The sequence below is a fragment of the Polypterus senegalus genome, chromosome 18, assembly GCF_016835505.1.
Source record: "Polypterus senegalus isolate Bchr_013 chromosome 18, ASM1683550v1, whole genome shotgun sequence".
In the NCBI taxonomy this organism is placed as follows: domain Eukaryota; kingdom Metazoa; phylum Chordata; class Cladistia; order Polypteriformes; family Polypteridae; genus Polypterus; species Polypterus senegalus.
This window is the reverse complement of record NC_053171.1, coordinates 58,981,040-59,000,712: the sequence shown is the minus strand read 5'-3', so window position 1 is coordinate 59,000,712 and position 19,673 is coordinate 58,981,040. Positions and strand designations below refer to the sequence as shown.

The window sequence follows — 19,673 nt, the reverse complement described above, 5'->3', positions numbered from 1 at the left end:
CAAAGACCTACAACATCATCTTGCAGCAGATGGAGTCACTGTGCATCGTTCAACCATTGACACTTTACACAAGGAAATGCTGTATGCGAGAGTGATGCAGAGGAAGCCTTTTCTCCGCCCACAGCACAAACAGAGCTGCTTGAGGTATGCTCAAGCACATTTGGACAAGCCAGCTTCATTTTGGAATAAGGTGCTATTGACTAATGAAACTAAAATTGAGTTATTTGGGCATAACAAGGGGCGTTATGCATGGAGGAAAAAGAACACAGCATTCCAAGAAAAACACCTGCTACCTACAGTAAAATATGGTGGTGGTTCCATCATGCTGTGGGTCTGTGTGGCCAGTGCAGGGACTGGGAATCTTGTCAAAGTTGAGGGACGCATGGATTCCACTCAGTATCAGCAGATTCTGGAGACCAATGTCCAGGAATCAGTGACAAAGCTGAAGCTGCGCCGGGGCTGGATCTTTGAACAAGACAACGATCCGAAACACTGCTCAAAATCCACTAAGGCATTCATGCAGAGGAACAAGTACAACGTTCTGGAATGGCCATCTCAGTCCCCAGACCTGAATATAATTGAAAAACTGTGGTGTGAGTTAAAGAGAGCTGTCCAAGCTCGGAGGCCATCAAACCTGAATGAACTAGAGATGTTTTGTAAAGAGGAATGGTCTAAAATACCTTCAACCACAATCCAGACTTTCATTGGAACCTACAGGAAGCATTTAGAGGCTGTAATTTCTGCAAAAGGCGGATCTACTAAATATTGATTTCATTTCTTTTTTGTGGTGCCCAAATTTATGCACCTGCCTGATTTTGTTTGAACAATTATTGCACACTTTCTATAAATCCAATAAACTTCATTTCACTTCTCAAATATCACTGTGTGTGTCTCCTATATGATATATTTAACTGACATTTTTTATCGTAACAACCAACGGTTTATACAGGAAAATAATGACTATTAACAACATTGCCCAAACTTTTGCATCCCACTGTACACTTCTTTGGGTCTTCATAGCATCAGTAAACTGCTAATTCATCTCTGCAATTTGACCTACTAAAAAATATCACTCTGGAGTGTTCTGAGGTGGCTCGACTGTAACGTTGCCATTGTGTCCATATACCACATTGCACAGGGATGAATAACCTATATATTAATGCTGACTGTTATGAAGACCTAAAGGAACCATTATTAAGGTCTTGTTACATAAGAGAAAATGAGTAATAAATGCCTTTTTGCAGTACCCTAAAATGTTTCCCCAAAATCTGAAGCATGGTAATTTGTATTTCCATCTGTCTTCTTAAATCTGAATGAAACATGATGTCACATGTCACAATGCAAAAGAATATCTGACCAAAAATACTAGCTCCTGACATTCACCCATGGCTTTAATGTGCATATGGAAAGCAACTATGAATTCTTACCAAATCACAAATTTAATATTCTCATTACTTTTATTATAACTATTGTAGTTACCCTTGTAGTTATACATTAAAAGTGAGGAAAAACTATTAATGCATTTTTTTTAAACATTTCGCAATAGCAGTATTTTCCAGACACAAATGAATATATATTAGGCATATGTATATAATAGGTATTTTAAAGGAAGTGTGTAACAGCCAGAAGGCACTCAGATTCTCACTGTTAACATGGTGAGTCCCGATAGTTTCCCCATAACACAGAGTCTATAAAAATTTCATTACTATGAAATAGATGATTGCAGCTCTCGATTCCGGCAAAAAGAAAAAAACATTGCCAGTGAATTCGTCATTGTCAACTTTCTTGAAAGACCGAAAAATATACAAGAAAAATCTTGGATTGCAAACTTTAGGCCTCAGTGCAAATGTGTGCAAACTTGTGCATTTAGAGATGTTGAAAAAGCAGTTATTCCTCTCATCATTGGCAAGTTGACTAGTCCTTGGTGTTTAAAGTGCGTTACATTCGTTCCTTTCGAGTATAAAGCAAACCAGCAAGCTTGGATGACTCAAGACATTTTGGGAAACTGGCTGCGACAACTTGAAAGTAATATTGTGATGTTTGAGTCACTGTCTTGCACTACAAAACATGAAGCTGAGTCTTAAATCCTTTAGTAAAACCAGCTTTATTGAGCTTGAAACAGGAACAGCACAGTTATTTATTGTAGTGGGATCTGCCACTCTCCTATACACAGACATAGCAGTCAGGCAGGGTCATGACCAGGTTAGTGGCCAAGTAATACTGTTCCCTGCATTATAATGTTCCTTGCATCACCCATCGACGACAAGCGCTCGACCACAGCACTGTGACAAGATATCTTCCACAGATATCGAATCACGCTTCGGGATGCACTTCGGCGACTCGTCCCATTGGGGGGTGGGGTTTCCCAAAAGAATTTAGAAACCTCACAATATGAAGAAGAAGAAAAGGAAGATTCTGTTTCTGATTTATAACTGTGCTGCTCACAGCATGCTTCTATATTTAGATAATGTTCGAGTTGGGTTCCTCCCACCCAATTGCCAGCAGTGCTTCAGCCATTGGATTTGGGCATCATTCACACCCTGAAAGTGTATTATCGCAAAGGAAATGCTGATAAAAAATCTCATCAGCATAACTTGTAGACAGGAGGAGATGAAAATTAACATTAAAGAATCCAATGAAATAATTGCAAATGCCTGGACACAAGTTAAAGAACGCATTATAGCGACAAATACAGAATCTTATTATTATGAAACTTTCCTTACAAGGAAATATTTTTAGGTCCCTGGCACTTTGTTGTAACGGAGTTTGACCTGTATATAATGGCAATAAACTGTAAACACTCATGAATACAGTCCAAACTATGATTCAGTACCAGAACAATACAATACAATACAATACAATTTATTTATATACTGTATAGCCCAAAATCACACAAGAAGTGCCACAATGAGCTTTAACAAGCCCTGCATTTTGACAGCCCCCCAGCCTTGACTCTCTAAGAAGACAAAGAAAAACTCCCAAAAAAGCCCTTGTACAGAAAAAATGGAAGAAACCTTGGGAAAGGCAGTTCAAAGAGAGACCCTTTTCCAAGTAGGTTGGTCATGCAGTAGGTGTCAGAAAAAGAGGGTAAAAGCAATACAATACACAGTACAAAACACAAGTAATTCTCAATAAAATATAATAGTGCAATAGAAATATTACTAGTACAGGGCAGAATTCAACAGTTGATAATATTACATAACTAGGGGGCTTTGCCCCTGCTCTCTTCGTACGCCAACCCCCGGTCTGCATCTCTTAAGCTTAGGTATGTGGATTTCACTTTCAACAAACAACAAATCTTTTAATTCTCATAGATACACCTCTTGATTGGGAAGAAGCAGTACTGATGGCACCATGAATTAGATGATCTACAAGTCTCCGACTTAAAGTTTTAAGCCAAACTATATATACTTCTGTCATATCACCTATGTCCATATATTCAATCGGTTTTCACTTTTACATTTTCGTCAATAGCGAATTTTGATATTTCATTTCATATTGAATTTTGAATTACATGGTGACAATGTAACGTATAACTGCCAGTGAGTGAATATTGTTTCTTTCTTTTTACATGAACTGTGTCTGACAATAGCATTCACACAAATGAGAAATGATTTAACTGTGTGTGTGGTTGTAATGATTTTTCCAAATCTTTTTGCATAAAGTCTTGTATCGCTGGGCTTGAAATTTTCTCTCGCAGGATATCACTTTCACCAAAAAACAAATCTTTTAATTCTCACAGATACGGCAGTTCATCTCCGACTTAAAAGTTTAAATCCGAACAATATATTTGATCTCATTTCGCTGTTCCGTTATTTCACGAGTAATAATTTCCGTTTGTTTGTGCTAATGCGATCTTTATTATCCCTTTTTTGAGACTTTAAAATTTTCGTACTTCCATTATCTCTAACCTGCTCTGCATGATTTTATTTTATTTTTTTTTCTCCAGTCGTCTGGAGTTTTTCTTTGTTTTTTCTGTCCACCCTGGCCATCGGATCTTACTCTTATTCTATGTTAATTAATGTTGACTTATTTTATTTTCTTACTGTGTCTTTTATTTTTCTATTCTTCATTATGTAAAGCACTTTGAGCTACATTTTTTTTGTATGAAAATGTGCTAAATAAATAAATGTTGTTGTTGTTGTTGATGTGCACAACTCCAACGTTTTTGAATTCTTTACGATGTTCTACTTTGTCATCTACTCTTTGTCTTTTATTTCTGGCCCCTGCCGTGGTTATAACTCTTGGCACAAAGACTCGTCTTGTGGAACATGATATAGTCTGTCTGAGAAATTCACGTCTTCTCTTCTTCCAAGTTTTTTTTTTTATAATAGAGAGATATTATTTGGATTTGTTCAGTCCTGGAGACCTCAGCCATCAAGCTGCCTCCCTGTATTGGCCATTCCACAGCTGAGTCAGTGCTGGGCCAGCCAATCCAATGAAAGGACCCCTCTACCTGATGGTTCCTGTGATCCTCCATCAGGAATGACTTTACCTTAGGCAGGTAAAACAACTTGGCTGGTGGGCAGTGGCACCAAGTGCCACATTTTAGTACTGAGAACAGAAACAGAAAAGGTAAGGGTTAGTAACAAATTATAACTATCAAATTATTTATGTTTAATTGTTAATGACTAACAAGAGAGATGCAGTATGTACAGTTACAACCGCAATGAATGAAATGAAATCCTTAGTGAACATCCTTCTAAAAGAAAGGTTGTTTAAAGCACATGAACAGGTTTGATTACATATGAAATTTAAGAGTTTACCAATTTGTACATATAACATAATGATTCTCTGTTACAAAAATTTGTGTTGTCAGAGTTGTTATCTTTTCATCGTAAGACATGTAATGAAAAATTCTGGTAAAAAGAATGAATAAAGGGATACATGAATAAGACAAAAATGTTGTATCAATTCATTAAATTGAGGAATGACTGACATGCCAACAAGAGTGATGGTTCAAGGCCCTCTTACAGAACTTTAGATTTACATTTTATCCTACTAGCCACACATCTAGCCTCCCACTTATGGACCCTGGGCACCCGGTGTTATGACCTTGGAGATGCTGGTGTCCATGAAGATATTTTCACATACTGTTTCTTCTTAGTAATTGTGAAACTCCTAGTCTTATGAGGATAATTTTGCTCCTTTCCACTTTTCCCACCCAAAATCTTTAACTACATTCCTGACAGCTCCTTTATGACAGCTGAAGAACATTACATTATGTTGTTAGACTTTAGTGCAGCATTTGATACCATTGGTTATTCTATTTTACTGCACAGGCTAGAAAATGATGTTGGGCTTACAGGCACTGTGTTCGCTTGGTTTAGTTCTTATTTATCAAATTCATTCCAATATGCACAGAAATGTGCTGACAGTACTCCATCATTATACACAGAAGTTCAATATGGTGTCCCGCAGGGCTCAGTACTGGTACCTTTACTATTTTCACTTTACATGCTTCCACTGGGATCTATCATTAGAAAACATAATGTTAATTTTCACTCGTATGCAGATGACACCCAGTTATACCTTTCATTTAGATCAAATGAAGTTTCTCCGATGTTGTCTTTAATTAGTTGTGTTAGTAAATTAAAGGAGTGGATGGATGAGAACTACTTGCCTTTAAACACAGATAAAACAGAGATGTTAATTGTTGGATGGAATGACATTGATCACAACAATATTTTGTCATCATTTAACTCAGTTGGAATCCCCATTAATTTCACTGAATCAGCCCAAAATCTCGGAGTTCTCTTTGACTATATCATGTCATTTAAAGCACATATTACAAAGTTGTCCAAATCATATTTCTTCCATCTTAAAAATGTTAGGAAATTAAGGTGCTTTCTAAATAAACAGGATTCTGTGAAATTAATTCATGCATTTATTTCTAGTAGGATTGACTAATGCAATGCGGTGTTCACTGGATGTTCAAACTGTTCTTTATACAGCCTCCAGTTAATCCAAAATGCTGCTGCAAGAATTATTACAAGAACAAGAAAATGACTTACAAACCAGAGCGCACATTAAGATCTCAAGATGCCAGTCTGCTTAGGATTCCAAGGATTAATAAAATAACAGTGGAAGGTCGAGCTTTTAGTTACTGGGCCCCCTAAACTGTGGAATGGTCTGCCTGCTACTATAAGAGGTGCCCCTTCAGTCTCAGCTTTTAAATCCCAGCTGAAGGATCACTACTTCAGTTTAGAATATCCTGAGTACAGCTGCTGATTAACTGTACATACTGCATCTCTGTTGTTAGTCATTAGCACTAAAATACTGTATAAGTAACATGATAGTTATAATTTGTTACTAACCCTCACCTATTCTGTTTCTCTTCTCGGTACTCAAATGTGGCACTTGATGCCACTGCCCACCAGCCAAGTTGTTTTGCCTGCCTAAGGTAAAGTCATCCCTGATGGAGGATCACAGGAACCATCAGGTAGAGGGGTTCTTTCATTGGATTGGCTGGCCCAGCACTGACTCAGCTGTGGAATGGCCAATAGAGGGAGGCAGCTTGATGGCTGAGGTCTCCAGGACAGGCAGGGCCTGTTAAAGCCCATTGCGACACTCCTTGTGTGATTTTGGACTATACAAAAATAAATTGTATTGTATTGTACCTGAGTGCAGAGGTGGGTAGTAATGAGTTACATTTACTCCGTTACATATGCTTGAGTAACTTTTAAAACAAAATGTACTTCTAAGAGTAGTTTTACTGCACCATACTTTTTACATTTACTTGAGTACATTTGTAAAGAAGAAACGCTACTCTTACTCCACTACATTGGGCATTACTCGAATCGTTACTTTTTTCCATTAGATAAAGTTTGACAGACAATTTTCAATCTGCTCTGTGTGGGGAATGCTGTCAAGTTGTGCACACGCCTTCCATTGCGTCTCCAGCACTGACGCGAAGTTTTGGATGTTCCCCAAATCAAGGCGCTGCAGCTTTGAGGACAGATGTTGCATTTTTCGTTTGAAAGCATTAACTGAGCTTATCATATTGACCATGGGTTTCTCTTTTCCTTGCAGCTGTAAATTAAGCTCATTCAACATGTTTGTCAGATCGGAAAAAAAATGCCAAGTCTAGCGGCCATTGATCGTTAAGTTGTTTGTATTCTACATGTTTAATGACAAGGAGAAACTCCTTTTTCTCTGGCCAGGGGACTTAAAATCTAAGCAGGAATTTCTCCCTAGCCATCTGCCTCAACGAAGGCATCTTTTATCATCTCTCCATCTTGGAAGGACTTCTTATGCTTAATGATCGAATCACTCACCTGGAACGATGCTTCGTTGTATCTGCCTTTGCTTTCAAATTCAGCATAGTGAAAAATGACAGCTGTCCTATTAACTGCGATTTTAGTTCCTTCTCCTTTCTCTTTCTCAGATCGCTTTTTGGAAGGAAGTCAGTTTTGTAGTTTTTATGAACAGTTCGATAGTCCCTTTCCACATTTTCTTTCTTTAGAATAGCAGTGACAGATTGACAGATCAGACAAATGCACTTCGATTGTGACATTGTGAGAGAAAAATATCCTATTCCAATTCCACATTCAGCCCATAACCAACAATTTCTTTTTTAAATCCCTTCTTTAGTCGATATAAATTGGAAGGCTAACTAGATCACTTAGATAGCCATAGTTTTGCAGTAGCTTGCGCGTTTGATCATGCGTGTGGGATGACCAGTGTGTTAGAAGAAAAGAGATTTCAGACTGGCCGCCCTGTATGTCAATCAAGTGGCAAATGCCATAGGGAGGATATTTGATAGACTAACATTTAAAAAAAAATTTTTTATAATGAAATGTAATCTACCTGCACTACCTTTCCGATATACCCTGGTATGCAGTATATCTTGTCACTGTAAGTAGTTTGCACTGTTCAAACATACATGTTACCTACTGTAGGTATTGGCTTCAAAAGCTTTGTTGTGAAAAACTGAGATTTGGAACTTTGTGTTATTTGTGCATATTTATTTTGTAAAGATGTTATTTATTTTAACTCATTTTTTATTTTATTATTTGGAAATAGAATTTGCACATTATTTTATATTTTTGTCTGACTTATTATAACATTTCTAAAAAATAAATAATTTATTATGATCAAACAGTTACTCAGTACTTGAGTAGTCTTTTCACCAAGTACTTTTTTACTCTTACTTGAGTAATTTTTTGGATGACTACTTTTTACTTCTACTTGAGTAATGTTATTTTGAAGTAACGCTACTCTTACTTGAGTATAATTTTTGGCTGCACTACCCAACTCTGCCTGAGTGGTTTCCATTCAGTTCTGGGTAAAGAATTATTAATTAATTTCACCCCTCCTTGAACCGTCAGAACCTTATCGTGGTGGAGGGGTTTGCGTGTCCCAATGAGCTATGTTGTCCGGGGCTTTATGCCCCTGGTAGGGCCACCCAAGGCAAACTGGTCCTAGGTGAGGGATGAGACAAACAGCGGATCAACAAACCTCCAATGATGAGCAAAAACCTTGGACATTTTCCCTTGCCCGGATGTGGGTCACCGGGGCCCCCCTCTGGAGCAAGGCCTGGAGGTGGGGCTCGATGGCGAGTGCCTGGTGGCCGGGCCTGCACCCATGGGGCTCAGCCCGAAGAGGTAACGTTGGTCCTCCTTCCCATGGGCTCAACACCTATGGGAGGGGCCAAGGAGGTTGGGTGCAGTGTGAGTTGGGTGGTGGCCGAAGGCGTGGACTTTGGCAGTCTTATCCTCGGCTACAGAAACTGGCTCTTGGGACGTGGAATGTCACCTCTCTGAAGGGGAAGGAGCCTGAGCTAGTGCGTGAGGTCGAGAGGTTCCGGCTAGATATAGTCGGACTCACCTTGACGCACAGCTTGGACTCTGGAACCAATCTCCTTGAGAGGGGCTGGACTCTCTACCACTCTGGAGTTGCCCCCGGTGAGAGGTGCCAAGCAGGTGTGGGCATACTTATTTCCCCCCAACTTGCAGCCTGTGCATTGGGGTTTACCCCGGTGGACGAGAGGGTGGCCTCCCTCTGCCTTCGGGTGGGGGGAAGGGTCCTGGGTGTTGTTTGTGCGTATGCGCCGAACAGCAGTTTGGAGAATCCACCCTTTTTGGAGTCTCTGGAGGGGGTGCTAGAGGGCATACCTTCTGGGGACTCCCTCGTTCTGCTGGGAGACTTCAATGCTCACGTGGGCAATGACAGTGAGACCTGGAAGGGCGTGATTGGGAGGAATGGCCCCCCCGATCTGAAACCGAGCGGTGTTTTGTTATTGGACTTCTGTGCTCGTCACGGATTGTCCATAACGAACACCATGTTCAAGCATAGGGGTGTTCATATGTGCACTTGGCACCAGGACACCCTAGGCCTTAGTTCAATGATCGACATTGTGGTTGTGTCATCGGACTTGCGGCCATATGTCTTGGACACTCGAGTGAAGAGAGGGGCGGAGCTGTCAACTGATCACCACCTAGTGGTGAGTTGGCTTCGATGGTGGGGGAGGATGCCGGTCAGGCCTGGTAGACCCAAACGTGTTGTGAGGGTCTGCTGGGAACGGCTGGCAGAGTCCCCTGTCAGAAGTAGCTTCAACTCCCACCTTCGGTAGAACTTCGACCACATCCCGAGGGAGGTGGGGGACATTGAGTCCGAATGGGCCATGTTATGTGCCTCTATTGTTGAGGCAGCTGACCAGAGCTGTGGCCGTAAGGTGGTCGGTGCCTGTCGTGGCGGCAATCCCCGAAACCCGTTGGTGGACACCGGCGGTGAGGGATGCCGTCAAGCTGAAGAAGAAGTCCTATAGGACCTTTTTGTCCTGTGGGTCTCTGGTACCGGCAGGCCAAGCGGAATGCGGCTTCGGTGGTTGCTGTGGCAAAAACTCGGGCATGGGAGGAGTTTGGGGAGGCCATGGAGAACGACTTTCGGACGGCTTTGAAGAGATTCTGGTCCACCGTCCGGCGTCTCAGGAGGGGGAAGCAGTGCAGTGTCAACACCATATATGGTGGGGATGGTGCGCTGCTGACCTCGACTTGGGACATTGTGGGTCGGTGGGAGGAGTACTTCGAAGACCTCCTTAATCCCACTAACATGCCTTCCAATGAGGATGCAGAGCCTGGGGATTCTGAGGTGGGTTCTCCCATCTCTGGGACTGAGATCACTGAGGTGGTCAAAAAACTACTTGGTGGCAGGGCATCCGGGGGTGGATGAGATACGCCCGGAGTTCCTCAAGGCTCTGGATGTTGTAAAGGCTCTGGATGTTTAAAAAGAGGATGTGTTCCAACTACAGAGGGATCACGTTCCTCAGCCTCCCTGGAAAAGTCTATTCGGGGGTTCTGGAGAACCTCGGATTCAGGAGGAACAGTGTGGAGGAACAGTGTGGTTTTCGTCCTGGTCGCGGAACAGTGGACCAGCTCTACACCCTTAGCAGAGTCCTCGAGGGTGCATGGGAGTTTGCCCAACCAGTCTACATGTGTTTTGTGGACTTGGAAAAGGCATTCGACCGTGTCCCTCGGGGAATCCTGTGGGGGGTGCTCCGGGAGTATAGGATAAGAGCTGTTCGGTCCCTGTAGAACCGGTGTCAGAGCTTGGTTCGCATTGCCGGGAGTAAGTCAAGCCAGTTCCCAGTGAGAGTTGGACTCCTCCAGGGTTGCCCTTTGTCACCGATTCTGTTCATAACTTTTATGGACAGAATTTCTAGGCGCAGCCAGGGTGTTGAAGGGGTCCGGTTTGGTGGGCTCAGGTTTGGGTCACTGCTTTTTGCAAATGATGTTGTCTTGTTTGCTTCATCAGGCCGTGATCTTCAGCTCTCTCTGGATCGGTTCGCAGCCGAGTGTGAGCATCTATCTGTGATGAGAACCAGCACCTCCCAATCTGAGACCATGGTCCTCAGCCGGAAAAGGTTGGAGTGCCCTCTCAGGGTTGGGGGAGAGATCCTGCCCCAAGTGGAGGAGTTCAAGTAACTTGGGGTCTTGTTCACGAGTGAGGGAAGAATGGACCGTGAGATCGACAGGCGGATCAGTGCGGCATCCGCAGTGATGCGGGCTCTGTATCGGCCTGTCGTGGTGAAAAAAGAGCTTAGCCATAAGGCAAAGCTCTCAATTTACCAGTCGATCTACGTTCCTACCCTCACCTATGGTCATGAGCTATGGGTAGTGACCGAAAGAACAAGATCGCGAATACAAGCGGCTGAAATGAGTTTCCACCGCAGGATGTCTGGGCTTTCCTATAAAGATAGGGTGAGAAGCTCAGTCATTTGGGAGGGGCTCAGAGTAGAGCCGCTACTCCTCCGCATCGAGAGGAGTCAGATGAGGTGGCTCGGGCATCTGATCAGGATTCCTCCTGGACGCCTCTCTGGTGAGGTGTTCCAGGCACGTCCAACCGGGAGGAGGCCCCAGGGAAGACCCAGGACACGCTGGAGGGACTATGTCTCCCGGCTGGCCTGGGAACGCCTTGGGATTCTCCCGGAAGAGCTGGAAGAAGTGGCCGGGGAGAGGGAAGTCTGGGCCTCTCTACTGAAGCTGCTGCTCCCACGACCTGACACCGGATAAGTGGAAGAGGACGGATGGATGGATGGATGGATGGATAATTAATTTCATCTGTGGACGTTATCTGTACATTTACCAGGTGGGTCTGGTAGAATTTACATTCAAATTTTGTATATTGTAATGCTCTTTCTAACCTTTTAGTTGTCTTTGAAGTTTGCTAGAGCACATAATGGCCTCTGAAATTCTTAATTGTTCCATTTCAGTTCAGTGCAACACCTAGCATAATTTAAAACCCAGCTATTAAAGACTAGATTAATTGTAAAATGAAATATGTGATGATATTAGTAATGCATTATTTGAAAGCTGGTCTGAAATGCTTTATGACAGAAATGATAAAGCAGTAACCCTGTGCATTTTCAAAGACAAAAAAAAATTGTCTAACTTTTTGTATTTATAAAATTTAACTAAAAAAAAACTTGGAATTATTCAGGCATTTTTTTTTCAGGCAACTTTTTCAGATGTTGACAATTCTTTATATGAACTGTGCCACTTTAACCAAACCCAACCCTTGTTCTTCAATTGTTTCTACTGCAACTCTATTATAATGAATGTATAATATATTAGTCACACATTGCAGTGTATGTCTAGGATTGTACATTGGTTTAAAACAGGGATCTCAAACTCAGTGGCTGCAGGTTTTCATTCTAGCTCCTTTCTTAATTAGTGACTTTTTTTGGTACCAATTAACTTTTTTTTTAATTAATTTTAATTGACTTGATTTTTAAGATTAGTTACCCGGAAAGTCTTCATCATTCATCTGAATTACTTCATTTCTTTCCTTAAACAGAAATGAAATATGACGTGAGTGAGCCGGCAGAAGACCAACTAAGTCAGGGCCTCAAACTCCAACCAATTTCACTTCAACCAGTTGCTTAATTAGACGCCAAGTCTTGTTTGTTAATTAAACCATACTTTAATTCCATGGCTTATTACTGCTCCCATTGTGCAATAGCAGACATTTTCAAAAGTGTTGATTTTTACTTTACTTTTCTAAGAGCTCTGTTAAAATGTTTTCGGGACCTGAGCAAATCAACATCCTTGAGACCTTTACCCTTTTTATTTTCAGATATTGTATGATGGTCACAGTTTGCTGGTCATGTTTTGGTTCATTTTGTATCTCATTATTGTTTGGCTGCTAATTAAGTAAAAAGAAGCAATTATTGGGTCTGAGTCTTCAAGAATAATTCAATTAAAATGAATTCAAAAGAAGTTAATTAGTAGCAAAAACAGGTCACTAATTAAGAAAAGGGTTATAATGACAACCTGCTGCTACCGGGGCCCTCCAGGACTGGAGTTTGAGATCTCTGGTCTAAAACATAGGTAGTTTGCATCTAGATTATAGAAAAATTAGCCCATCACTTTGCCAATACCAAACCTCAGAAATATAGTCATATCATTTGTTAAACTTGCTTCGCTTTTTTTTTCTGCTATGTACAGATCCTGTCAGAAATCTTACTCTAGTCTTTGATGAACACTTCAGATGCAACTTCATGCTGAATTGCTCAGTTCATTCTGGCACTGATTACACTCTAAAGTTACAAATAAATGGGAAGATTATGTCCACATCTACTGGAACATATTTGAAATATTTACACTCTCTCAGCCCTGGCAACAAATCTTCTGCTGTTTGTACTGCAGTAAATAAAGTCAACAACATTACCAGAAATATCAGTCTAAAATGCAATCAAGAAAATCTTCAAGGTTTGTTTTTCATTGAATTCATTATTTCAGTTGTTTTGATTAATAATTATGCCTTTTAAGAAATATATTTTTATTACAATTTGAAATATTTTAATTGTTAAGACAAATTTACAATTTATCAACATTATGTATATCACATTTATTAACGTCTCCTACAAAATACTCATTTGATTAAAATATTTTTAGGCATTTACTTTGACTTCAGAAAAAAATCCTACTTTTTCAAACATATGTTAAACATAACATTTTATTAAAAATTGATTGTTTAAATAAAAGAAAAATCCTTCATAACTTTTTTCCAGTCAAGATAGGTAGGGTTTGGTTTTGATTTGATCTCCACAAACCTTTCTGAAGTTTGTTCAGTACTGCCTGTTCCTATATTTGTGAATTTCCCCTTGGGATTAATAAAGTATCTATCTATCTATCTATCTATCTATCTATCTATCTATCTATCTATCTATCTATCTATCTATCAAAGTTTGCATGATTTGTACCTACACATTTTAAGTGTCTTTATCAATTAAGTTCAATCCTGTTTATTGTAGTATAGCACTCTTCAGTGACAAATGTATATATACAGTATATTATATATAAAACAAATGACACCCAAAAATAATTATTGCTTTTAAATTGCAACATGAGTGTTTTCTATTTAACATCAGGACCAACAGATTTTCTTTTTTTCCTTCTAGGGTCCATTCTTTATATGTTGATGACAGTCATGCCTATCCTGTTGTACAATCTTTAATTAATAATACTACCTAAAGTCAAAATAAGGCGTATCAAGGTGTTACTCTGCAAAGTTACCAATGAGAAATATTCTTGTTACCTTCATATTTAATAGTATCTCGGTGCATTTAAAATACAGGTAGATTTTTTTTTGTTTATTTGACCTGCCTAATTTTTATATATGCAAATTATAAATACATAAGTGTTACCACTTATCCATTGTTATAAATGCTTGAGAGTACTGTATAATAAATTGAACAGACAGAAACCCTCATAACAGGAATTAAATGAAAGGATATCCTTTGACAGACAGAATGTATTGTGACTGTATTGTACATTATAAAATCTGTATTTCCATGAATAATGACAACAGCATGGTATTCATGTGCCAGGATGCCATTGTATTTTTCACATTCTCCAAAGTGTTTGCACTTCCTCCCACATCTTAAAAGATACACACGTTAAGGCTTTGGGCTGCTCCAAACAGGCCTATCTCAGTATGAAAGCTCTTGTGAGAATGGGCACAGACTATCATGGACTAACATCCAGTTTAGCAGCATTTCTTGCTTTGTCCCACTGCTGCCAGGATAAGCTGTATTTCTTACCATGGAACTTTATTTAAATGAGGACAACAACAAGTTAAAGATTTGGGGTGACACTGCAACCTTGTATAGTGTAAAAATACAAAATAAATAATACTTTTCAGCAAAAGAACATCTCTGTAGAAGCAAGTCTGAGATTAGACTGTCGAAGATAGCAACAAATCCAGTTAAATAAAACCAAGTGGATGGATACCAGAAGTCACGTAAGAGGTGGTGAGGATGCCAATCATCTGGGGCCTCATACATAAACGGTGCGTACGCACAGAAATGTTGCATAAGAACATTTCCACATTCAAATTCCGATGTATAAAACCTACACTTGTCATAAAGCCACGCACTTTTCCACAGTACCTCATACCCTGTCGTACGCAAGTTCTCCACTCGGTTGTGCAGACTGGCAGCACCCAGCATCAAAGCAGTGCTACTGTTCCTGTGTGGTTACCCATTATTTCTTAGAACCACATTCCCGACGCTGCTTTATAAATACACTGAAACTAACCGCATATTGTTAATTTGTATAATGCATCTGATTGTAATTAACCTGTAACAATATAATGGCCCAGGGAATAGCCATAGTATTCCAAATACCATAACTGCTTTAGCGTTGTTACTGTCACTGCACCATCTTCTTCTTCTTCTTTTTCTTTTAGCTGCTCCCTTTAAGGGTTGCCACAGTGAATCATCTTTTTCCATATTACTCTCACCGTACCACTCGGAGTATTTATATCATTGTATCTGAGTGGAGAATCACAGCAGCAGCTGATCGGAAAGAGAATTATCGGTATACAGCATCAAGCATATGCTGCCTCAGCCACAGCAAAACGTTTCAAAGCCTTTCCTGTACGGACCTCACGGTTCAGAAACAGCGTCATCCCAAGAATTATAAACGCACTCAATTAATTGCTCCTTGTACAACTGTTTGTACTTATAAGTACAATTACCCCATTGTAAACTTGCACTACAGTTATAATATTGCACAACCTGCGCTACTTTATAATGCGCATAATTACATATGATGACGTTATCATTTTTAAGATGAAATGCAGCAAAATATGTTGATTATATTATACAGATAAAACTTTAACTTCATTTAAATAATCTGTATTGTTAACAATTAAACATGTGAGGACACGGTACCGCAGCGCTAGCAAGTTCACGTATTGTTCCTGCCTTGCGCTGTATATTTGCTGAGGCTGGTGCGACACTGGAAGGATAGACGGATAGAATAATTAAACACGTACTATGAAGATATTTCAATGTTCCTTAAAAGTTTTGAAGAATCGTCATTGTAAGCTTACAGATGGCTTTATGAATGTCTATTACAGAGATGATTGTGTGGCGATTGGGTATTTGGGGAAAGAAAAGTAAGGACAGGAATTGGAGGTTAGTACGTTTGAAAGAGACAGTACTGCTACAATAAATTATTTCATCAAAGGTCGTGCATGGCGCAGCAGCATCTTGTGTGAGACATGAACAATCACTGTGCCATCGTGTTCCCATGTTTAATAACATGCTTTCATTCCAATCATCATGAAAATCATATCATGTATACATCTCAGTATTTTAATTATTCAGAGAGCTGTAATATCACAAATGTAATGGATTCTGTGTCCTGTCGGAGAAAGAGTCAGAACGGAAGCATGTAGTGATTCACACACATAGAGCACATTGAAGATCAAATACAAAACAAAGCATTTAACGTGCTACTTTAGTTACGATAGGATTTGAGAAACTAGTAAATTAAATGATTTTAAGATGAAGTTTACGATGTTCTACTTTAATGACAAAATAAACTACGTGATTAAAGTTGATATTTTGTGCTTTTTTCCCCACTGTGTGCCTATTTTTTTTGTCTGTACCCTAATAAGCTCAGACCGGCGTTTCTCAACCTTTAAGTATTTGTGACCCAAGTTTTCATAACAGTTTTAATTGTGCCCTCCCTAACATTTTTTTGAAATGTAGATGCACATTTTATTATACCTACTTAACTTTTATCGACATTTATCTAACTCTATATTTATTGTTCTAGTATCAGAATGTAGTTTAAGTTAATTTGTTTTGATTTCAACAGATTTTTTTTCATATTTTTGATTCTTGTTTTCTTTTTTTCACATCTTCGCCCCCCCCCCCTAGGGGCCCGTCCCACAGGTTGAGAACCACTGGCTCAGATGGTGGGCTACAACTCACCTGTTCACGGCGACTTTGATATATGACTTCTTTTTTATTTTGGCACTGTGCGACTTTGTGAACTTGAGCTTTCGAGTTTCTCCGACACACTATGTCACTCGATCAACTTTCTTTTGTTGATTAAACCACTGTTTAAATCAACAAATAGTATGTTTTTCCTTTGCCTCCACTTGGTATTTGCTGAAATTCTTATATTTTGCCCCATGCTTTTCCAATTGTCTTTTCACAGAACGCTGAGCTTAAGAGCTATTTATATTGATTTGCAAATTCAAAGAGTAATTCTGGGAGGAATTGAGGCGGGACAGCATGCGCGTGCACATGCGTTACTTTTCCTGCTGACCAGGATTTATGGAGCGGAAGAACGTGGAAGTTGCATCTGGATTTTTCTGTGGGTATGCACATTTCGGCTTTTGTGCTTACGTCGTGTTATAGTGCAAATTCTACACACTGCGTTATGCATGAGGCCCCTGGTCTGCAGAGGGAGGAAGAGAAGAGGAGTTAGTATACAATGCCACCCTGTGGATCGGCAAGGAATTACCAACACCAGGACCTTTAAGTTGTTCTCAAGGTGCACGTGCGTGACAACAGCTTCTGGAAAGCATGTATAATTTTTTTTTCTTTACAGCATATTTGTTTCACTCAGGAAGTTAAAATAATGAAGTCTTCTCAAAAAGAGATTATACAATACATCTTGGTAGTCTGTTTAGTAACTTCCGAAAATTTGAGAAAATGTATACCACTGATAGAATGACTACAAGGAGATAGAATATTGTTTTATTTATTTACAGAAGTGAATGACCATTCTATTTTTAATTGATATTTTATTAAATTGATTACATCTTTTGAAATCATGTATTTATTTCTCTTCTTTCATATTTTTTATCATGCTTTCCCACTCTGAATGCATGTAAGTGCATATTTCTGTTGGTCAAAGAAGGAGAAGAAGAGGGGGGAGACTTGTCCAGAGGCAGGAGGAGAGGAGGAAGGTCAAAAAAGTGGAACTGAGGGTAGGAACTTTGAATGCTGTCAGTATGACTGGTAAGGGGAGAGAGTTAGCAGATTTGATGGAGAGATGGAAGGTTGATATATTGTGTGTGCAAGAAACTAAATGGAAGGGGAGTAAGGCCAGGTGGATTGGAGGTGGATTCAAATTATTCCATCATGGTGTGGATGGCAGGAGAAATGGGGTAGGGGTTATTCTAAAAGAACAGTATGTGAAGAGTGTTTTGGAGGTGAAAAGAGTGTCAGACAGAGTAATGATTATGAAGCTGGAAATTGGAGATGTGATGATGAATGTTGTTAGTGCATATGCCCCACAAGTTGGGTGTGCGATGGAGGAGAAGGAAGATTTTTGGAGTAAGTTGGATGAAGTGATGAGCAATGTACCCAAGGAACAGAAAGTGGTGATTGGAGCGGATTTCAATGGACATGTTGGTGAAGGGAACAGAGGAAATGAGGAGGTGATGGGTAGGTATGGTGTCAAGGAGAGGAATGAAGAAGGTCAGAGGATAGTGGATTTTGCCAAAAGGATGGACATGGCTGTGGTGAATACATATTTTAAGAAAAGGGAGGAACATAGGATGACGTACAAGAGTGGAGGATGATGCACACAGGAGGATTACATCCTATGCAGAAGTGTTAATCTGAAGGAGATTGAAGACTGCAAAGTGGTGGTAGGGGAAGGTGTAGTTAAGCACTATGGGATGGTGGTCTGTAGGATGACGTTGGAGATTGTGAGACATGCCTGGACACCATCAGACTGAGGCCACATCTTTATAAAGCACACATGTTTATTAATCACCAAAATGTACAAATCACCCATAATCCGGGCCTCTCTTTAAATGTCCGTGGGCCGCCTTTCCTCTCTCCACGGGAGCGTCAACCTGCTCCCACTCCCGACTCTAGCTCCCAGACTGTAGGAAGGCGGCCCCTTTTATTCCCACCCAGATGTGCTCCGTCTGACGACACTTCCTGGTGTGGCGGAAGTGTCAGGAGAGCACTCGGAAGCACTCCGGGCATCCCTGGAAGGATCATCCTCCATGTTTCCGGGTGTGGCAGAAGTAGATGTTTCCCAGGCCCTCTGAGACTCAGGGCGCCCCCTGGCGGTGGCCATGAGCACCAATGGGCTTGAGCCTCCTTGCTTCTCTCCCGTTGTCCTCTCTCGATCCAGGGCGGTTGCCCCCTCGTGGCCCGGAGGACATACATGCCACCTCACGGGCCGTACAGGCATCCCGGCTGGGTCTGGCCCCCAGCCGCTTACGACAAGATCAAGAAGAGAAAGAGAGTATGGGCAGAGCCAAGGATCAAATGGTGGAAGATGAAAAAGGAAGACTGCAAGGTTGAGTTTAGGGAGGAGGTGAGACAGGCACTGGGTGGCAGTGAAGAGTTACCAGACAGTTGGGAAACTACAGCAGATGTAGTAAGGGTGACAGCAAGAAGGGTGTTTGGTGTGACATCTGGACAGAGGAAGGAGAAAAAGGAAATAATTCTTTGCATTTATATAGTGCTTTTCTCACTACTCAAAGCGTTCAGCAATTGCAGCTATGAACTGGATGAAAAATGGAAAGGCCGTTGGTCCTGATGACATACCTGTGGAAGCATGGAGGTGTTTAAGAGAAATGGCAGTGGAGTTTTTAACCAAATTTTTTAATAGAATCTTGGAAAGTGAGAGGATGCCTGATAAGTGGAGAAGTGTACTGGTATCGATTGTTAAGAATAATGGATATGTGCAGAGCAGTAGTAACTACAGGGGGATAAAATTGATGAGCCACAATATGAAATTATGGGAAAGAGTAGTGGAAGTTAGGTTAAGAAGTGAGGTGTTGATTATTGAGCAGCAGTATGGTTTCATGCCAATAAAGAGCACCACAGATGCGACGTTTGCTCTGAAGATGTTGATGGAGAAGTATAGAGAAGGCCAAAAGGAGTTGTATTGTGTCTTTTG

The 19,673-nt window shown here is 40.5% G+C and overlaps 1 protein-coding gene across 2 annotated transcripts in view; it reads left to right on the top strand.

Annotated features, from left to right (window-relative positions):
• The window catches only part of LOC120518941, a 61,620-nt gene extending 44,642 nt beyond the window's left edge, over positions 1-16,978 (top strand). Inside the window, exons 3-5 of one of the 2 annotated variants that reach the window (XR_005631338.1) lie at positions 12,948-13,211; positions 13,904-14,079; positions 16,959-16,978. Coding sequence is in view for 1 of the 2 variants with exons in the window: in XM_039741974.1 (XP_039597908.1) it covers positions 12,948-13,211; positions 13,904-13,959 (320 nt within the window). In the remaining variant the exon portion in view is untranslated. Of the gene's footprint in view, positions 1-12,947; positions 13,212-13,903; positions 14,839-16,958 lie in introns of those variants that run through there. The other variant, XM_039741974.1, reaches the window with a different exon arrangement.
• The last annotated feature ends 2,695 nt before the right edge of the window (positions 16,979-19,673 follow it).